At 40.3% G+C, this 15,451-nt stretch overlaps 1 protein-coding gene across 1 annotated transcript; it reads right to left on the minus strand.

Moving 5' to 3' along the window:
* Positions 1–1,226: 1,226 nt before the first annotated feature.
* Positions 1,227–13,020, minus strand: emx3 (empty spiracles homeobox 3). The gene is made up of 3 exons (XM_086139260.1): positions 12,450–13,020; positions 6,315–6,499; positions 1,227–4,073 (listed from the first exon to the last, which is right to left on the minus strand). Exons 1-3 carry the CDS (start codon positions 12,811–12,813, stop codon positions 3,897–3,899), a joined length of 726 nt encoding a protein of 241 aa, XP_085995386.1. The 5' UTR covers positions 12,814–13,020; the 3' UTR covers positions 1,227–3,896.
* Positions 13,021–15,451: the final 2,431 nt, after the last annotated feature.

Below are 15,451 nucleotides of genomic sequence, written 5' to 3' on the forward strand. Positions count from 1 at the left end.
TTATATTCTTATATAAATATATGTTTGTGTCTATGTGTGTGTGTGTGCGCGCGTTTGCGTGTGTGTGTGTACGCTCTAAAAATGTCTACATTACAGTAATCCTAATGTCCCCTTATGAGGACGTTTTTGCATAACTGCTTATTGTCCAAATATTTATGTATATTTTCATATATAAATATACACACGTTTGTGCGTGAGACTGTTTTTTTTTCCAAACTCCTCATCAGAAGGCTGTGATCAAGATTCAGGCGGAGGAAGTGAAAAGTCAGATTGCAGAATAAAACCAAAGTTCATGTTTTCATGTTCATGTTTTCACATCCCAACTTGTCCAGGTTCTGGGTCTGGGCGTTGGGGTGCAGGGCCCCCCGTGTGTCTGGACCGCCTCCAGATGAACGAGGAGGAGCCGAAAAGACGTGATAATTTGCCGGCGTCAGTCCTGCACCTACACGCTTCGCACCATCTGTTATTTCCCTTCAGCTGCCGCGTGTGAATATATTGATTGGTTTCCATGGCAACCGCCGCAACACACAGGCAGGTAGCGGGCGACGCGGCATTCCTGCACGCCGGCCCAGGCGGCCCGCCATGAGGAGGAGCTCGCTCTTCATTGGGGGTCGTCTTCATCCAGGAGCTCCAAGTCATTGTACTACCTGTGCACGGCGCCGCAACCTCATTGGTCGATTACACTTACCCGTCAAAGTCGACTCTTTTTTTCTACTGCTCAAGTGGTTTGTGCTGTTACCGCCTGAGTTCTCGCTGTTTCTTCTCTCCATGCTCTCCCGCCTGGGTTCTCTCCAGGTTCTCCGTCTTCCTCCCACAGTCCAAAACCATTGAAGACTCCGTAGGTGTGATTTAGAGGGTGAACGGTTCTGTGATTGACAGCTGATAAGCCCCGCCCCTCAGCTTGGATTGGCTATGACAAGAAGTCACATTAGTTTTGTTCACATTAAAGCAGTTTGTCAAATGGAGGATTTTTTTATTCATATTCTTTTGGTCCCGTTGAGTTTTGATTTTCTTTTTTTTTATTTTTACATTTTTTCCTATCGTTTTTTTTTTTTTTTTTTACAGGATTCTCAAACCGATCAGGTCAGTTCAGCCACAGCTTTTTAATGTGGTTCAAAAAAAAGAATAACACACATTCTAATTATACAACAGTTACAGTATTCGTCACAAGACATGACAAGAAGAAAAAAATATGTATTTCTTTTTTTCATTTTCATTTTATTTTTAATTTTTCCAAAAAGTGAACACAGGAAGTACAAATGTTTTTTCCACCATGTTTTGTGTGTGTTTTATTTTTTCCCTCCCATTTTCACAAAAGGAAAGGTTACAGTCAGTGCATTCATTCCTGAAAATGATGAAAAAATAGCTCTATGGAGGAGCAAGAGGAGGAGGAGGAGGAAGAGGAGGAGGAGAAGTGCTACATCACTTGGAGGAGATGAGGTAAATCGGTCCAGAAGGAGAACCCGAACGCAGGCAGACATCACACAGACCTCGGTATTTACACTGCAGATGCATAGAATTCCTCACGTTCCACCACGAGAACATCCAGCTGCTCCGGGGCCGCATTCATCCGCTGCAGAAATAGTCCCCGCCTGGACCTTTCTTTCTCTTTCAGTCGACCTCCTTTTAATCTGGAGAAACAGATGCTTGAAAGTTCACATGTTCTGTCTGCTCTGGAGGTGGTTCCTCCCTGGCTTGAAGGTCGGAGTCCTGCAAAATCTGCTCCTGGATTTTTTTCCTTTTTTTACATTTTTTCATTTTCATTTTTTTTTTCCACCCTTCCGTGTTTCTCAAAAAGAAGGAGACATTTTCCAGAACCAGAAAAACCAAAGCAGAAAATCTTGCTCTGTTTTTCCAGATGTTTAAAGGTCCAATTGAAGAGTGAGTTGACCGGGTTTCAGCCCAAGCAACTACAAAAAAAAGAAACTGAAAAAACAATTGGAAAAATAAACCAAACCACATTGAAATGTGAGAATGTGGAATTTGCCATAAAAATAAGTAAAAAAAAAATCTAACATTTTTTTTTAATCTAAACATTCGCAGGAGGGAGCGACTAGTTGACAATAAATAACCTGAATATCAGCAAATAATTACAACAATCTGCATGAGTGTACAGGAAGAGCCACCCGGATCAAGGAGGAGATTTAAAAATAATGGAACTGGAATTTCTTTGGAAAAAAAAAAAATTAAATGACAAACGTCCGTTACTTCAGGAGGGGTTCTTGAACCTGGGCATCCATGGGGGCAGGTTTTGGGAGCTGATCCTGTTTTCTGCGTCAGCAACGTCTCTCCATCGTCTTTATTTTTTTTTTCTTCCCCAGGAGCCTTCCCTTGGCCCCCCCAGGCTCCTCGCCGTTGACCTCTCCACCGCTGCCGTCTTTGACACCTCTTGCACCCGCGCTCGACGTAAACCCGAGAGTTTGGCTTGCAAGCAGAGTGGAAAGACAATGAATCTGAAAAAAAAACAGGTAGCTAGCTGCAGAAATTCCTCATATATTATTTTTCATGTGTTCACATATGTAGGCTATTGTAATTACACATTTATTGTCGTTTTCACATATTGCCTATCTGTGTTAAAGTGGATCGACAATCAATACAAAAAACAGGGATCTAAACAGTTAGAATAAAATATTACTTTTTAAATTAACTCCTGAATTTTATTGCAGCACTACGGGTGTAATTAAACCTATAAATTGTTGTTGCTAACTTTGGGGTATTCATTGTCAGTCCATTTTCCCCTGCTTTGACAAATTAAATCACCGAAAGTGACGTTAATTACAAACTTGAGAATCTTGTGACAATTTGAGATTCCTCACGACTTGTTAGTTTCTCATTAACATCATTTTGTTTTGACACAATGTCCTGTTAATGCAGGGTAATGGTCATTAGCGTTCCCCCTGCTATCAGGCTAATGAACAGATTGAATCACGGCGCAGAGGTTCGTCACGCGGTATCTTTTAGCGTAGCCAGCTAGCAGTCGGACAATTTTGGCGCATACGATCATTTTATCCCGTTTGGAAGTGCAACCTCGGTCTGGCAATGCAAAACAATTTAAGCGCATCCCACTTATTTCCATTGTGAAGCTAACATTTAATGCTGTTTGACACGCTCAACTTTTATTTTAAAATCGTTTCATTGGCCGAGAGCGTCGCTCGTGCCTCAACATTTTTCCCGACAACTTTATCCGCTAATTTGCAGCCATTCAATTTTGAAAAAAGGAGGAGCTTTCCGCCTGCACAGCTAACATTATTCACATAATGAGAATTGAAAGCGCAACATTGATTTTTGCTGATATCCAGTTACTTATTGCTCGTTTTCTGTGACTCGCTAGTTTCAGGTAAGCTGGTTACCGCAGGCCAATGAGTCCATATTTGTCTTTCCACACCATTTTGTTTTATTGTGACAATATTTCCTGTCAACTTGCCCTGAAGGCCATTAGCATCCTCACGCTAATGGGTGGATTCAAATGTTTTGCTGAGTTTCATTGTGCAGTCCTGGGGCGTTGAATTTTTTTAGCGTAGCCGTCCAGCTGCGAGCCAGCTACGATCCAGAGGCGCGGCGTCTTCGTACACAAAGGAATTCTCCGGTCAAACAGGAATTTCGGGGTGAATTATTTCTTCGTACACCTAGGAGACGTGGGAGAAATATTTGTGGAGCGTTTTTTTTCCGCTCCAAAACATTTCCTAAACATTTTGACAACGGTTAGCTCGACCAGTCTGTGAAGGTCTGATGCTGTGAAGCCTGTTGCTAGGCGACAAGTCCCTGCATCACGACTCATAAACAACAACGTTTTTTGTTTTGTTTTGTTTTTTTTTTACATCCATCATTTTCAGGGAGCTGAAAAGTCCTCGGGCGCCTCGTCCCTCAAAGTGTCTGGCGTCGGCGGCCCGGCAGCGCTAGTCATCGCTGACAATGTCCACATCGCTTGCGGCGGCGCCAGGGCTCTGCTGCGTGGCGGCTCGCCAGCGGCTGACGTGTTGGCTCCCCTTCCTCTTCTGCTGCGCCTCCGGAGACCCCTCCTCCAGTTTCTGCCGCTTGTGCTTCGTCCGGCGGTTTTGAAACCAAACCTTCACCTGGGAAAAACAAAACAAGGGTTTCCGGTTAACGCAGCTCAAGAAACGACGACGGAATATTCCCGCGTCAGCTATCGCAGTATGACATGGTCGGAAACTGGTTCCTGACGGTGCTGACAGCGATGGGCTGCGATTGGTCCACGTCGGTCACATGTTTGAGTCAGAATTTCCTGTAGTTTAGCAGGATAAAGGGAGGGAGCTGGGATTGACTCCATGCTAGCTAGCATTTGCCAAGATGGCGCCTTTAAGTTTCCAGAATCATTAACGATGGCAGAACTGTAACTATGAAACTGTAATAAACATCATTTAAAATGTAAAAATGGACCGATAATTAACTTAAGTTAATCGTTTAAGTTAATAGTTAACTCATAGTTAACTCATTCTTCCTTCAGGTGAAGGGAATATTAAAATCTTTGTACTTTTTAAGACCTTAAAACACTTTATAGCCGTGACTTTGACACTTTATGGTTTTATTTGTATTTCTTATTCTCCCTCCTTCCTACTATTATTCATTATTGTCATGTTTTACTTGAATCTCTGGCATTACAATATCCTTCGGGATATATAAAGTTGTTCTTATTCTTATTCTTATAGATTGATAACTAGATAATTTTTCTTCTCAGGTCTAATCGTATATTTATTAATTCAGCCGAGCTTAAATCTTTATACATTCAAGTCTAATTTAACCACCCACTCAACCAGAGGCGGGTTAGTTAAGGTAGGGTTTAGGTGAGTTGACTCTTTCTGTCTTCATTGCATCCATTGTATCCAGCCGAGCTGCAGGAGCCGTTTGGTACACTCAGTGAGCACCAAGTCAACCTGCAACCTGCAACATGCAACATGCACGCCACACCGTGCACGGTGTGCCACGGCTGGCAGCCTGTTTCCTGCAACACGTTCAAACACGGCGACGACATTAATCAACCCGTCAGTCGTAAAGTGTCAGAATTCAAGTCTGGATATACAAGAGCCAAAGCCCTGAGGAGGAGGAAGAGGAGGATGAAGAAAGGAGGAGGAGGAGGAGAGAAACCAGGAGGTCCAGCCAGCGAAGGTCCTATTCTGAAGGGACTTCCTGTCGGAGCTCCTTCTACTATTTCACGTTTGTTGACGTTTAGCGTCCTTTTTATTCCAGATTATTTAATTTCTGCCGCTGAGTCCGAAGTGGGCGGAGCCTCCCGGAGGCGGAGCTTGATGTTCTGAGACGAAATTAAATAATTTTACCGGGACGAGGGTCTGATTGATGGACGGCCCATAAACATCGGCAGGCAGATGAATCACGACGCCTCGGTGGCGTCGCACCGGCCGTTGCCGTGGCAACCGTGGCAAACACTGTCAGTCACGTCTGAGAAAAAGCTCACGGTTGCTGACTCACTGCCGAGTCACTTCCTGCTCCCAGAGGGTTTGGATAGCAATTTGGTTTACTTTACTAGGAGCTTCTATCACGGGTTTATTTGGGGTTCCTATCATGTGTTCCATCACGAGGTTCTATCAGACGGTTCTGTTACGGTTCTGTCACAGGGATCTCTCGTGGTTTCTGTCTGTTTCTGTCATAGATTCGACAGGGAGTTCGTTTAGGAGCTTCTATAAGGAGGTTCCATCACACAGTTCTGTCCGAGGGTTCTTTCAGCGGTTTCGTTCGGGGGTTCTGCTAGTGGTTCATTTAGAAGGTTCCTTCAGGGGTTCTGTTTAGCTAGTCTGTCATGGGTTTGGTCAGACAGCTCTATCAGGAGTTACGTTAGGGGGTTCTGTCATGGTTTCTGTCTTGGTGTTCCATCATACGCTTCCATCAGAGGCTCTGTCAGGCCAAGGGTTCTTGGGGGGTTCTTCTATAAGGGGTTTCATAAAGGGTTCTGCTAGTGAGTTTTTTCTAGGACAGGGGTGGGCAATTATTTCGTCTGGCGGGCCACATTTCTTATTTAATTTTTTAAGCGCGGGAAAACTGGGTATCATGTAAATTGGACAAAATGAAAATAGCAATTTAAATATTTAATTTTTTGCCTTTTTTTTTTTAAACTTCAAAATCATGATCGTATAAATGTACCCACTTTATCTTGTATGTAATTATCCATACAAAATTAGACGAAATGAAAAAAAAGTTTCTAAATTCAATATTGATTGAAAATACTAATTGATATATTCAAAGCAAGTTGTTTGGCAGGCCGGATAAAAAAGCATAACAGGCCGGATGTGGCCCTCGGGACGTAGAATGCTCAGGTCTTTTTTTAGGAGGTTCGGTCCCACCTGGGTTTCGGTGAGGCACAGCCCGCTGGCCAGCTGCTTCCTCTCGGCTCCCACCACGTAGTGGTTCTTCTCAAAGGCCCGCTCCAGACGCAGCAGCTGGGACGGGGAGAACGCCGTGCGGATCCTCTTGGGCTTCCTGGAGAACGGGCCGTGCAGGAGGAGGTTCTCCGGGCCGCCGTCGTCCCCTGGACCACAAACAGAGGGTTTCTATGAGACCTTCACACAACGGTGGTGTGTGTGTGTGCTTTTGTATGTGTGTGCGCACTGAAAAATTTCAGTCATTATATATATTATATATTTAAATAAAATAAATTCAAAATGATAACTAGATTAAAATAAGAGTCTTGTTTTGTTTTGGTTTTAGTGATCATCAGGGTTGTTATTACAGAATAATAATGTTTAGTAAAGAACATTATACATAAATATAGCGCCATGTTTTTTTACTACAATGCTGAAGAGGAAAGACAAAACAGGCTGAAGGAGAAACTGATGTTCTGAAGGCTCTGAAGGTTCTCGAGTCTCCATCTGATGATGAAGTTGAAAATCGAGGCTCTTTACTTTATAGGCCGGAAGAAAAAAAATTGAAATTGAAATTAATTGAATTGAAATTTAACCTTAGGAATAAAAAGCTCCCTGAAATCCCTTTGATTTTTAGGAGAAAAAAAATCAGCTCAACTTTAAAAATAATTTGAAGTTATGCTGATGAGGAAAAATAAATGAAAAAGAATTAAGAACTATGATGTTTACACTTGAGCAGAAAAGCTGAGGATCAAAGAAAAAAAATGCAGAATTCCTTCAAATAAATTCCTTATCATCTGATCAATTCCTGTAATTTTACTTTTTTATTTGTCTGAAAATTCAAGATAAATGACCGTCAAATCTGCAAGAAATGGATATGCAAAAATCAGTTGACAATAAATAAATAAACCCCTCCTATCAAAATAATGAAAAACACCTTGAAATATGACTACCCATCAATAAATAATCATCATCAATCAATAAATTACCTCAACATCACCAGTATATCGCAAAAACATAATGTATATCATCAATACATAAATTAACTAACTACCACCAATAAATCATCAGTCAATTTCATAATACAGAAACTTCACCGAGCACATTTCCTAAATCGCACCAATAAATTAGTTCACACCACGAATAAATCAATCAATATTACTGATCAATTATCCTAAACATGGAAAGTAATTCAAACTGATTTTTGATCCATTAACAATCATCTGAAAAAAATCTGCATTAAATGATGATCAAAGATCAATAATCACCTAAATCATCGAATTACACCACATTGAAATGCTGAAGCAGAAACTGATCAAACTGATCAAAGTGATCAAACTCACGAATAGAACTAATCACCTCCAGTTCAATGACCATTCATCAAAAATTAACAATGAATTACGTTTAAAAATTGGTGAAAAAAAGAGGAAAAACATTCAAATGTTTAAAATGATTAAAAAGGGAATTTGATCAATAGAAATAAGAATTTACATGATATGATATGGATATCAATTACATTTAGAAAAATATAAAGGTAATTAACTAAAAAATTAACCTGAAATACATAAAAAGTAAAAATAAATAAAAAAAGGAAAATAAAAATAAATTTATGAATTAAAGATTCTATTAAAATGGAAATAAATATAAAAAAGGATACAATCAGCTGGGAAGAAAAACATTAAAAAAACAATTAGCAAAAAAAATGTTTTTAATCAAAATCAACTTAAAACTGGAAAAAAGGCCTAAAGATAATCAATTGTTACATCTTGTGTTCTTAATAGATAGCTGAAAACTGATTACATAATCAATAAAAACATAAAACCATGAATTACCCAAAAAATCCCAGAAAAGGGGCAAATAAAATAATTCAAGTGAAAGTCAAACAAAAAATGAATTCCTGAAATGTTGGAAAACAATTCTTACCTCAGAAAATCTGCAGTTTTTGTTTTTTAACATAAATAAATATGTATAATCAAATAAATCATTTTTCCTCATTTGAAAAATAATCAGCAATTTATTTGATATTGAGCTGATCAAAAAATGTGCAAAAAATAAGCCAATGTTTGGAAATATTTTCATAAAAACACAAACCAGAAAAGCATCAGATTGATCATTTAACGATTGATCAGCAATTATAGAAAATCCTCAATAAACGCCCCCCCTTCACCAAATCTAATTAATGCTACAAATCAGCAAGGCCCAAAAAAATTGGGAAAAAGTGCAAAAAATCATTAATTATTGAAAACATTCATCATTTAAGGCTTCAAATGAGCAATAAATCCCAGAAAGAGATGAGACTTCAAACTAATATGTAATCAATAACGACCCAGTAACTCAGCAGGAAATAGAATGATCAAGAAACTAGATAGAAAATCTCAAAACAAAGGAGAAACTCAGGAGACACAAACCAAAGCTCACCTATAACTCACTGATAATGTCACAATAAAATATATTTCAAACTATGAATGTTTAAACTACAAAACTAAAACACAAACTGGCCTGATATGATTACGAGATTTAACTGGTTGCAAAAAATCACAATTAATTCCCAAAGCGGCGGAATCAATAAGTGATAATCAAAGAAAAGATGGATTCCAAAGAGCGGTTTGCACGTGTCTGTTGTGCGTCGTCTCCAACATCACGGCGGCGGCTGATTTGTTTTTCTCCTCAGACATTATTGAAATCCCAGCCAGTTTTTCTGGAGGTCGTTTACATGATAAACAAATTGCGCCGCCGCCACGGCCGCCACGTCACGCCGCACGCAAACATGGCGGCCGGCCGGCCATTTATCTCCAAACTGATATTCAAATTTCAGGTAACGACCAGAGATGCGCTCGTGTGGAAGGAGCCACCGTGACCTCTGACCCCAACGTCCGCTGCCCGTTTCCTACAGTGATAGGGTTATCTTTGACATGGGGCTGTGATTTTTTTTTAGTCTCATTTTTTTTTTTGTTAGATTACTTGATTTAATAAGAATAAATAAATAAATAAATCGCTAAATACAGGCGCTTTTCTTTTTTAGGGATTTCTTTTAATGTCATTTTTTTTTTTTTTTAATTTTATTTCTAGGAAAATAAAAAAGTGTGTATCAGACTATTTAAATCGTCCTTTGAAATGCTCGTAAAACTTTTATATTTGAAGAAATATTCAGAAATTGTTTTGTTTTGTGTTTGGGAGCCGGCTCTTTCCTGCTGTGCTGTCTGATTGATTTCTATTTTTTTTCTAAATAGACTTTGATGAAAAAAAAAAACTTTTCCTGCCACCCCCCCCCTTCCAACAAAAAGCATCAATGCTGGTCAAATTTTAAGTATTAAAAACCCGCAAAAGTCTGAGGATGAAGGAGAACAAGTGGTGCCAAATTTAAAAATAAAAAGGAAATTTAAGAAATAAAATGACAAAAGACAAAGCAGTTAACAATAAGATGACAATACAGAATTAAAATAAATTTAATCAATTAAATCCAAAGCCGGAAAGAGTCAAAGAATCCTTAAGAAGCAGGACACACACACACACACACACACACACACACACACACACACACACGCAAGTATTCAACTAGTTGACAAACACAAACACATTTTCATTATTTTTATAATATAACAGTGTTACAAACATGTTATTACAATCCAGTATCTATTGGGGTTTTTTAAAATGTCTACTTAAAAAAAAAATTAATTTGAAAATATTGATAAGAATCTCAGTAGCATTTCCTTTAATATATAATTCATCATCTTATGTTGTTATAACGCGTGTAATCACACAATCATTGATCATAGACATATTCGCATATAAATAATTATAAAATTATTTCTAATAAAGGTATTTAGTTGCAACTAGTTTAAAAGTGCCTACATCCTGATGGCATTTCGTTTAAACCGTCAACGTCTTTCTGACGGGAACGTTTCACATAATCTGTTTGAGTACTGTCACAACCAAACATGTAATAACAGTGTAATAAATCTAACGTAAGAACGTGTCACACATATATATATATACAACAATATAAGGATTATTGCAATAAAATAACTGATATAATGTGGTCATAAGACCAATATTTTCTTTGTAAAAATAAACAATTTTGTTACGACACGCTACCTTATGTTATTAAATTTTACAACCAGTTGTCTTAGATGTTTTAAAATAATCAATTTTATTTTCTAACAAACGCTTTGTTCCGATTGTTGTGATGTTTTCATTTCTGCATTAAAATTAACATTTTTAAAAAAGTGTGTTAATTTTGTCAAAATGGAACAAAATTATAAAAAAAACACTGAGCTGCTGCTTGTCCCTCGACTGTCTAATATAAGAACCCCATTGTTTTATTTATATTTACTTATATGCTTTTTATAAGATCAAGAAAATCATTATAAAGTCTTTCTTTTATATAAGATCTAATTAATCAGTGAAATATTTATAATTGTTAATAATCTAGCTTTTTTGTGTTTCTCCTTTACGGACCCGTCGGGCTGCTTCTCCTCCTCATCTTCATCGGTTTCCTCACTGAGACGACAAACTGTGGTTTTTGAGGGCCGGGTTTGTTTAACGTCCTGATTCGTTAGCGGCACCGGCCACGGTAATAACATTGTAATAATAGCGTAACGACAGCAATGGCACGATCACGGTGTTCATTAATGTATCAGTGATCTGAAAGCACTCATTCAGTTAATTTCACAATAAAATGCTCAAACTTTATAAATGGTACATCCATTTAAAACAAACTGGTCGAGGATTTTAAATGTGTTAGGAAACTTCACTTTCTGTTTTTGCACTTGATTTTTTAAACTGAAGAGGAAGATTTTTAATCCTTTTTCCTTCTAGGAAGTCAATATCAGACCTTCATCCTTTTCAATCAAGTAAATAAATGTAATAAATGAATTACTTTGATTTGATTGATCAATAATCAAATTTTATTCCGACAATTACAGCTCTGATTACTATCATTATCAGCCAATTACGCAACCTTCTGCATTTATCCAATTAACACGAACAATTGGGAGAATATAAACAGTAAAATAACATTTCTTTGTATGATAATTTATTCACTTTTTTATTTCCGATTTGAAGTCAATAAATGATCAAATGTTTGACCCACTGAGTGAGGGGGGGGTCAAAGGTCACTGATCAGCGCTAAGGAGGTTCAAAGGAAAGGTTGGAAAGAAATTAAATTAAGAAAAAAAAAGAACAAAAATAGAACAAAAATAAAAGCAATTCATTCGATTCCCGTATGTGATAAATAGGCTTTTATTTTGAAACAATCAATCATAAACACTTAATCATATTTTTACACTTCTAATAAAAATGACGGGGTAATCGATCACTTCGTTCTTTGTTTTGAAACCCTTTCCATTTCGATGTTTTCATCCGTTTTACTTTAAACTGTTTTTTTTATTTTCTTTTTTTTCTCGCGATGACTGATTATTGACAATCGAACGATGTAATAAAAACCCTAATCGATGATCGGAACCCCTGCAAGCTGCAGGGATCGAACTTCGGTCGTTCTGCGGAATAAAAAACGCGCTTCGGATGAAACTGAAAGATTTCCGGGGCGAATAATATGATCTGGCCGTGAACCCGATAATCGATAGGGGGGGGATCTCGTGTTAATCGATCTGTGTTTAAACTTCTCTCTCTGACTCCCGTTAAAGCTCTTCCGTGATTTAAGACGACTTTTGACGTTTAAAAAAATCCAAAAAGGGGAACGGCTGCGCGCACCGATCGGATCAATCCCCACATCGATATTAATCTGATGTTTCGAAATGTAAAAACAAAAATAGAAACGAATCGAATTCTGATGCGCGTATTGATCATCGGAAGTGACGTCACCCACCCGAACTTCATCATAAAAAAATAATTATTTAAAAAAACAAAAGTTGTGCATTTCTTCTAACGAATACCAGTAATTCTCTTTAAATCTGAATGGGAGTTGAGTGATTGATTTCGATTGTGATTATCGATCACCTGTTTTTTTTTTTTTGTTTGTTTTTAAGAAATAACGGAAATAAGTCCATCGAATATCGATCGGAAAAGTTGATATTTTAAAGAGGTGGAGGTGGGGGTAAAATAAAAAATAAGATAATAAAAAAACGGTAAAAGCGGTCGGAGGTGTGGCTGCCTCACCTTGAATGCGGTGTCCGAGGTAGCGGCCCCGCAACAGCCACGGGTAGAAGCCCAGCGCGTCCCCGCGGTGTTGCGGCGCGAACACGCTCTGCGGCGGGACGTGCAGCGCGTGCAGCGGCGCATGCGCCCCGGGCTCCGGCGCGCCGGGGTACAGGGTCCGCGCGCCGCTGCCCTGGAAGCACGAGCCCAGGAGCCCCGCGGCGGCGGCGGCGGCGGCGGCGGCTGCGGGGTGGAGGGAGTCCGGGAAGCGGAGCGCCGTGGGCCGGATGGGTTCCTCTCCGCCTCCGCCTCCGCCGCCGCTCCCGTCCTTCCCGACTAGGGACTCGATGGTGAAGCACTTCTTCCCGCCGGCGGGCTGGAACATGGTGGCGGCTCGGTGCCCGGTGCGTCCGGCGCGGTCCCGGTCCCGGTCAGCGGGCTCAGAGTCCCTCGTCCCCCCGGGGAGCCATGAGAACCTGGCCGAGTCGCGGCTACCCGCTCACCTGGATCCTCCCGGCGGCGTGTCGGCTCCGGTGAAAACGTCCGGTCGCGGCTGGTTCGGCTCGGTCGGTCGGTGATTTTTTACCCGTGCCGCCGCGGATCGGAATGGGAGCCGCGGGTCCCCGCCGGCCGCTCATACCTGACAAGCCCCGCCCACCCGGGCTGGAGGTGCGCGGCGCATGCGCGGAAACGGCCGCGCCCTCGTTGATGAGGAGGGTGTCAGTGGGGAGACGACCGGAGCCTGACCTCTGACCCCTGACGTCACAAAAAAATAATAGTCCTGATGGCTAATTAGAGGTTTTATTGATTTTATTTCGATCCGTTATGAAAACCTATGTTTAATCGAATAGCTTTTTCTTACTTTGTTCTTTGTGACATTTGAATTAATGTGTTTTTGGCAATTATCATCCTTATCTTCTTTTTATTTAATTTTATTTTATTTTCAATGTATGAAAAATCATCCTTATCTTCTTTTTATTTTATTTAATTTTATTTTCAATTTATGAATCGTATTGCAGACTGTTTACCAACCAAATTTTCTGCTGGTAGTTTATTTTAAATTGAGGATTTGAGAGAGGTTAATTGAATATATACATATATATATATATATATATATATATATATAAATAGATATAGCAAGTCACGAATCTTGGTGTTTATGTTGATGCTCGTTTTCTGTGTGATTTTGGGGTTTCTGGGAATTTTTTGGGTGTGATTTTGGGTGCAATGAATTTTGGAGAGTTTTGCCTGGATTTGAGTGGGAACAGTTAGTTGTATTCCAGGCTTTTGGGGCGTGGTTATGGCCAACAAGAGCTATTGCTAATTAAACAGACATTTTAGCATCAAACCAGACTAAAATGGGAGGTGGGGGGGCACAGTCCAGTGTCTCACTGAGCCTGTCCCAATCCCAGATAAATGCAGTGTTTCGTCAGGAAGAGCATCCAGCGCAATACTTGTGCCAAAACCAAATATGCAAATCAAAACCTAAGAATCTCATCTGGGTTATCAACGACGCCCATTGGTGCCGATAACCCACAGGATACTAGTGGCAATTGGGCTAATGTGGGTCGATAAAGGAGAGGAGGAAGGCTTGTTCCCAAGCAGAGAGCGGAGAGAAATGGTAGGAGTCTGAGACTGAGAGTAGGGACTTTAAATATCAGGACTATGACAGGAAAAGGCAGGAGAGAATGATCTATACAGGTTGGCAAAACAAAGATAAAAATGGAAAGGATGTACAACAGGTCCAGGTAATTAAGGATAGAGAGGGGTATGTATTGGCAAATGCTAGAAGAAGAATGATGGGAAGATGGAAAGAGTACTTTGAAGAGCTGATGAATGAGAAAAATGAAAGGGAGGGAAGGGTAGAAGAGGGGACTGGTAGCAGAGATCAGTAAAAGTGAAGTGAGGAAGGCATTGTAGAGGATGAAGAGTGGAAAGGCAGTTGGTCCTGATGATCTACCTGTGGAGGTATGGAAGTGTCTTGGAAAGGCAACAGTAGACTTTCTGACTAGATTATTCAACAGGATCTTAGAGAATGAGAAGATGTCTGAGGAATGGAGAGGAACTATGATGGGGCCCATTTTTATGAATAAGGGGGAAGTGCAGAATGTTGGCAACTACAGAGAGATACAGTTGATGAGCCATACAATGAAGTTATGGGAAAGAGAAGTGGAAACTAGACTGAGAGCAGAAGTCAGCATTTGTGAACAGCAGTATGGCTTCATGCCTAGGAGGAGTACTACATATGCAGTATTGTCAGAGAAGTACAGTGAAGGCCAAAGGAAGCTGCATTGCACTTTTGTAAACTTAGAAAAATCTTATGGCAGGGTCCCAAGAAGGAACTCTGGTATTGTATGAGGAAGTCTGGAGTGGCAGAGAAGTATGTTAGACTGGTGTAAGACACGTAAGCTAGCTGTGAGACAGTGGTGAGGTGTCCTGTAGGTGTGACAGAGAAGTTCAAGGTGAAGGTAGGACTTCATCAGGGATCACCCATTTTGTTTGCAATGGTGATGGACAGGCTGACAGATGAGGTTAGACAGGAATCTCCATGGACCATGATGATTGAGGATGACATTGTGAACCACTGTGAGAGCAGGGAACAGGGAAAATCTGGAGAGGTGGAGGTATGCTCTGGAAAGGAGAGGAATGAAAGTTAGTCGCAGCAAGACAGAGTACATGTGTGTGAATCAGAGTGACCCGGATGGAGCGATGAGGCTTCAGGGAGTGGAGATCAAGAAGTTGGAGGATTTCAGGTACTTTGGGTCAACAGTCCAGCGCACCGGAGAGTGTGGAAAAGAGGTCAAAAAACGGGTTCAAGCAGGTTGGAATGGGTGGAGAAAAGTGTCAGGGGTACTATGTGATAGAAGGCTATCAGCCAAAAGGAAAGGAAAGGTGTAGAAGACATTGGAGAGACCAGCGATGCTGTATGGACTAGAAACAGTTACAATGACGAAAAAACAGGAGCGAGAGGTCGCAGAGATGAAGATGCGAAGGTTCTCTTTGGAAGTGAGCAGGATGGGTGG

Source organism: Fistularia commersonii, chromosome 31 (assembly GCF_037954325.1).
Source record: "Fistularia commersonii isolate RoL2024-O1a breed Wild chromosome 31, RoL_Fcom_v1.0, whole genome shotgun sequence".
Taxonomy (NCBI): Eukaryota; Metazoa; Chordata; class Actinopteri; order Syngnathiformes; family Fistulariidae; genus Fistularia; species Fistularia commersonii.

Bases quoted from the DNA above. Each gene is read 5' to 3' on its own strand.
- emx3 (XM_086139260.1), bottom strand. From the start codon at position 12,813: ATGTTCCAGCCCGCCGGCGGGAAGAAGTGCTTCACCATCGAGTCCCTA. The intron at 6,500-12,449 runs GTGAGGCAGCCA...TTTGTGGTCCAG, and splicing joins CCTCGGACACCGCATTCAAG to GGGACGACGGCGGCCCGGAG. The intron at 4,074-6,314 runs GTGGGACCGAAC...TGTTTTTCCCAG, and splicing joins TGTGCCTCACCGAAACCCAG to GTGAAGGTTTGGTTTCAAAA.